This window comes from Lipotes vexillifer, unplaced genomic scaffold (genome assembly GCF_000442215.2).
Source record: "Lipotes vexillifer unplaced genomic scaffold, Lipotes_vexillifer_v1.1 scaffold760, whole genome shotgun sequence".
Lineage (NCBI taxonomy): Eukaryota > Metazoa > Chordata > Mammalia > Artiodactyla > Lipotidae > Lipotes > Lipotes vexillifer.
In genome coordinates this window covers 413702-420304 of record NW_006772931.1, presented here as the reverse complement: position 1 = coordinate 420304, position 6603 = coordinate 413702, and the positions used below count along the sequence as shown (strand labels likewise).

General features: G+C 47.0%; 1 protein-coding gene across 1 annotated transcript in view; it reads right to left on the bottom strand.

The window, feature by feature from the left end:
* B3GLCT (beta 3-glucosyltransferase) overlaps nt 1–1794 on the bottom strand; it is a 90369-nt gene extending 88575 nt beyond the window's left edge. Inside the window, exon 1 of the mRNA XM_007447944.1 lies at nt 1662–1794. Coding sequence (XP_007448006.1) covers nt 1662–1794 — 133 coding nt within the window. The remainder of the gene's footprint in view (nt 1–1661) is intronic.
* Nucleotides 1795–6603: the final 4809 nt, after the last annotated feature.

Here is a 6603-nt window from a genome sequence, read left to right as displayed (position 1 = left end):
AGAGACTGTCATACAGAGTGAAGTAAGTCAGAAAGAGAAAAACAAATATCGTATATTAACACATATATGTGGAACCTAGAAAAATGGTACAGATGAACTGGTTTGCAGGGCAGAAATTGAGACACAGATGTAGAGAAGAAACGTATGGACACCAAGCGGGGAAAGCAGTGGGGGTGGGGGTGGGGGGTGGGATGAACTGGTAGATTGGGATTGACATATATACACTAATATGTATAAAATGGATAACTAATAAGAACCTGCTGTACAAAAAAATAAATAAAATACAATTCAAAAATTCACAAAAAGAAAAAGCAATCAAAGGTTCTCTAATTCTCCCGTTTCTGAGTATATACCATGCACCAACCATTCCACTAAGTACTAATCTCTCCCGGTCAAAAATTATCTCATGCTGGTGTTTTTCCGATGTGAAATCAATGTGGTGGTCGTCTGACAAAAGCTGCGTAACAAGTGCCTGGGACTTCAGGCTGGGGGATGGATGCACACACACGCACACGCGCGCGCGCGCGCGCACACACACACACACACACACACACACACACACACACACACACATACACAGGAAGAGCCACCTGAGTGATGTCGTACTTGGTGAGAACAATGGTCACCAGTAAATGTACTGATTAGGCAATGAGTCAAAAGAGGAAAAAAGACTGCCCCACGCCTGGAGTCGGTCACCCAGCCCTGAGCACTGTGAGACCAGGATCCAGGCACTGATTCTGCTGGGATGGCTGCTTTAGTAGCCCCACTGCCATCCCGGTCCTGTAGACTGACATTAAGACTGTAGCAAATAAGCTCTCTGAGTCGTTTTTCAGATGAACTGATACGAAGTTCAGTTATCACTGGATCTGCCATTTGCAACTTGGAGACTGTAGATTCACTTGCTCAGGCATCTCCCCAGGTATGTTCAAGACCACATTCCAGATCAGGGCCATTGTTCATTTAAGAACCACTTACTACGAGGAGGCCCACCAGCTCCCACGAAATCAACACACAGCCAAATGCCCAAATGCACAAGGGTTGGCCACAGAGGTAAAATCTTTGAGGATTTTAAGTCGCCTCCCATGAGTAGAGGCTCAGCCACACAGGGTGTTGTAATGCAGGGAAGGCAGAGCAATGAACCCCTGTGGCTCCTTACACACGGCTGCTCTCAGATCCGAAGACTCCAGCCCACCCGCTGTGGTTCCCGCACACCCAGGCCCAGCACAGGCCATCCTACCCTGCCACCCGGAGGGGGGCCTCTCCTGCCTTCTAGACGCCTCAGAACCCAGGCCCAGGCAAGGAGGACCTAGGAAGGAAAGCGTCCCTTTCCCCCGTCCAAAGGCCCACCTCCCAGGTGTCCATGGCCCACCCTGGGATGACTGACAATGATCAAGTTCACACCCTCTAGGAAGAGACCCAACACACAGAGGCGCAGCCCTGCCCTCCCATCAACACCCTGGGGCCCGCTGCCCACGGAATCCGAATCCGAACTCATGGTCACACCCCTGAAGATGCTCACAATACATGGGGAGAAAGATGTGTGTAAAAGGGAGTGCAGATATGGGTGCTGATGGGCTGTGAGGCAGGTACAGTGTGCCTGCAAGGCAGCCAGGAGTGCCCTTGCCCCATGGTTTAACAGAAGACGCGGCTGCCATGCTCACCCGAAGGGGACGGGCGTGCTGCCTGCAAGTCAGCAGTGGCGACCCGGCTCCAAGCGGAGGGCACATGAGCAAAGGCCACAGCTGACCCTTCATCCCACGAAGTGTGCAACCCTAGGAACAGCCTCTGTCTCATTCGCCTCTGCACCCTCACAGCGGCCCCCCTGGCATGGGAATCTGTCCTTACTGGCAACTCAGTAAACTGTGGCCGAGGGAATTCAATCCAAAATATTAGCTGTTACTTCCAATATGTCAACCTGAAAAGTGTTCTCCCTGTGTCTTCATGAGGGTAAACAAAGGAAAATTCACTTCACTGAAATATAATTTACAAGAATACACCTGGATACATACTCTTAAGTTAAAAAAGAAATCATTACTCACCTATGTCATTTTTCTCTGATATACCACTTTTCTCCAAATTCTGTATTTTAAATAAAAGAGAAAGAGATAAATCTCGTCACATAACAAAACTAGCAATACACCAAATACATATGTATGGTACATATTAACATTTGGGGGTAAACATTGAAAATGAGAGCTTGGAAATGCTTCCCTAAAGAAAGAGACCAAAATTAAGGCGGGGGGCGGGCGTAGCAGCAACAACGAATCAATACTTCTGCATCACAGCCGAAGATTCCTATGGGGCCATGCCTCTCTGATGTGATCCTTAGCAAGTCACTGAACTGAGGTGAGGCTCGCTCTTCCCGAGTAAGATGGTTCATGCCGCTCTTGGGAGGGTTAATTTTAAAAATTTGTAAATGCTAAGCATTACAAACATATCAGAGATAGTACCGATTCTAGTTGTGTGTTCCTCAGGTAAATGAGCTCTACTAATTATCATATTTAACATTTTGGGGGCTCAGACGTACTGCCGTCAAGAATGACACCACCAGGACTTCCCTGGTGGTCCAGTGGTTAAGAATCCTCCTTCCAGTGCAGGGGACGTGGGTTCGATCCCTGGTCGGGGAACTAAGATCCCACATGCCACGGGGCAACTAAGCCTGCGCACCTCAACTACTGAGCCCGTGCGCCACAACTAGAGAACCCCACGCGCCGCAACGAAGATTCAGCACAGCCAGAAAATAAATAAATAAATATTGTGCTTGTGTGGTATATCTAAAAAAAAAAAAGAAAGAAAAAAGAATGACACCACCGTGTTCTCTCCTACCTGAGAAGCAGCCCTGAGGGCCTGAGTAGGACCGTGGAGGGGGTCAGCCTCGGGCTCATGAGATTTCATGAGCACAGAAGGGACATCTCAGAGCTGCAGAGCTTCAGATGCAGAAATCTGAACGTGGGCACATGAGGACAGAAGTACCTGATCCTGATCATGAGTAAATCAGGGGAGGAGCTCTTCAAAGACTTCTCTGACAAAGCACAGAGTGTCAGCAGCTAAATCTGCCACTTTGTTTTCTCTGGAAGAAGGAATTTTCTCTCTAACTGCCCCTTTCCATTCGCAACCGCTGCATGCTATAATTATGATAAATGGACAGGGGCAAATACCCCTCCATTTTCTTCACAGACTGCAACAAGAAGTGCAGTTGTGAGCCTTTATCACCAAAACTGGAACAGCTTAAAAGCCAAGACACTGCTACAGAGACATGTCCTCTTAGGATGCAGGAGGGACCGTGACAGCAGATGGGGAGAGGGGGAGGAACACAGGGGAGCGGCCACCTTCGGTAGCATTTTCTGAAATTATCTTTGTCTCAAGAACAGAAATACCACGGAGTCGAGAAGAACCTCAGAGTTACGTACTGATTTGCTGTACCTCGGGATCAAGTGATGCTTTACCTAATGCTGATAAAACTCTTCACAGAAGAGCCACTAAAGAAGATTGGAGGGCTTCCCTGGTGGCGCAGTGGTTGAGAGTCCGCCTGCCGATGCAGGGGACACGGGTTCGTGCCCCGGTCTGGGAAGATCCCACATGCCACGGAGCGGCTGGGCCCGTGAGTCATGACCACTGAGCCTGCGCGTCCGGAGCCTGTGCTCCGCAACAGGAGAGGTCACAACAGTGAGAGGCCCGCGTACCGCAAAAAAAAAAAAAAAAAAATGGTGAAAATGGTAAATTTTATGTTGTGTATTTTACCACAATTTTTAAAAAATAGCACGGGACATGATCCAATCTAACACTCCCCTTTTGCAAGTAAGGGAGGCTCAGAAAGATACAGGATTTGCCCAACGTCCAACAGCCATTCCAGCCACAGAGCCAGGATTAAAATCCAGGTCTCTGTCTCCTTTCCAGCGTTCCTTCCTTACACCCACCGGTAACGCATGCCCGGTCCTCCTCCAGAGGCGTTCTTCAGAAAATATGTGTCAGACGATGGAAATATATTTTGAGAGTACACTAAGAGCAATACCTACAATACAAGTCACCTTTATCCAGAAGTAGAACACAAAAAATATCCTGAACTCAGTGGTTCCAGACTAAACAAGCTGGAGCAGGAACTGGACTTTCTACCAGATGCCTTGGTAAAACCAAAGAAAACCAACCAAAATTCCACAGCTTTCTATTTGTTATTAAGCACTACGGCTCCGACTGCCTGACACAATAGCTAGGACATGTAAGCTGTAAAAATAAAATATCCAAGAAATACTTGAATTAGGTGAACTGAAACGGAACCAGAATGGTCTTCAGTAATTTCCCCTTTGAGAAAGAAAATTGGACTAAATGAACGAATTGACAGAACATTTAAAATTCTGTCTCCAGCTTCCCTCGTGAAAAGGCTTAGTTCTTCCTAAGAAGAAACACACGGTTTGTTTTATTATCTCTGCTGCCGCATGTTTCTGACACTGACTATCAATACCCATCAAAGTGTGCTCACTGTCAAAGTTTTCTAAGTCAACGGGATTGCTACTCAGACAGGAAAGACATTTGCTACCAGGGCATCTACCCCCCCAGACAGCTCCTACCCTAGCCAGGAAAAGACAAATCCAAGTCACCCTTCCGTGCAGGTTTTATTTTTAAGGCACAATAGATTTCAACACTTGCAATCCATATATGCAATGCTTAGTTTATAGGTCCTTCATTAAAAGAAGATAAAACAACCTCAAAGAATTTGTTATGACACCTTTTAGGAAGAAAGAGACGTAAACTGGCATCTTCTACTCGGGCGCAAACAATCACCACCTCCTAGATCTCAAATAAAATGAATGAATCAGATGTGGTCATCATTACACTCAGTTGTAAACTGGGCCCGTGCTCTAATTCTGCCTCTACCATGCACTAGTTCAGGGCTCGGTTTCAGTGAAATAGGAATCACAATTACAAGACCTACTTGCCAGGGTTGTTGTGAGGGTTTCGTTAGCTGACGTAATGTCTGCCCAAAGCAAATGCTCAGTAATTATTAACTCCTACTCTTTTTATCATCCTCATCATCCGCTTGATATGAAGTCAACAACCGCCATAAAAGAAATTTAACTGATAAAAGCAGTAAGGTCTATGGTTCCTCTGTTACTTTGATCTGTGTGGGTACCTCTTGAAAGGTTGCATAAGACATCTCTTGCTGTTATAGCAGGTCAACATTTAAACAGGAACTGGCACTGCTCTAAGTGGTGGACACACACGGACACACACACCCACTTCACCTTCAAAACAGCTTTTTGAGGGCAGTCCTGTTACCCCGTCTTACAGACGAGGACGATGAGCTCAGTGAGGTTTGGTGAGTCCCACAGGGGTTCAGGGTTGTAGAAGGGCCGTGAACCACAGCAGTTTGGCCCCAGAGCCCGGCTCTAAGCCTACATCCCACAGGGTCCAGGATCACAAGCCAGCACAGAATGTAAGGCCGGGCAGAAGTGCGACTGGAAGGCAGTTTGGTGGCTTGGCTGAGGTAGCAGCCTGAGCCCCAACCTGGGAGGGCAGGCTCCACGGAAAGCTGGGGTGGGTCAGAATCTGACAGAGCCAGGGGCCAGGAGCCCAGGAGGGGAGCCTGGGCCAGAGGTCAAGCCCCGGGCAGGATGACAGGGGACTGGCAGCCTCGGGATTCTGGTATGAAGCCACCAGATGCTAACCAGCGAATCTGATCCGTCTGGGGAAGGACCCCAGCCCTGAGCAGGGCTGGCCTAGTTCTAGGGAACCGGAGCCCTTGACCAAGGCGAGCAGTGCGGCGAGCAGGACGGAAGGTGGCCTTCTGGGCAGCAGTGTCAGGTCCCGATCAGCTCTGCTAAGAGTGATAAACTGATGATAATCCCGGACTCATGAGGTCATTGGAAGGAGCCTTAGCTCCTATCTGAGGTTCATCCACAGACGGCCTTGGACAAGCTGGTTCTCCTGCATCCCCCAGCCTTGGGTATGGGCTACAGTGGGCATTTTACCACTGCCGCTCCTCGTGGGGTTAATGGCTTTTCGGCTCTGCGGTCTAAGCACAGATGGGGTTAACAGCATTTCTCAAGGGCTTTAACAGTTTTGCATGAAACATGACACTGAGATAGAGGGCTCACCTTATCTCTATCTCTATTTATATATGTATTTAAGGCCAAATATATATATATTTCCTCTTTTGAAAAGATTAGTAAAAACCTCCATCTGAAAGAATGGGCTATAATTTCTAAATTTATTACACAAAATTTTAATTCCCTATTAATAACACTTAAGTTCATTATAAATGAGCCTCATTATTGCCAAACACACACGTGACAATGCACGTGACACTGTAATACAAAACTGCAGTGTGAAAAATTCAAGGAGTCTGAAAATTTGGATTCTGACTTCACCTTTTAACAGTCATGTGACCTCAATCAAATCACTTAACTTCTCCAAGGGTAAATTTTCTCTGCTCTCCACGGGAATGTCTGCTCTGCTTAGCAATAACACGATCACTGAGAAAATCAAATTAAATGAAATGCCTGAAAATGCTTTATTAATCACAAAGAATCTTAAAACCATAAGGAATTATTATTCGCATTTAGGGATCCCATGGTATAGTTAGCACAATCATACTGTGATGGTGAA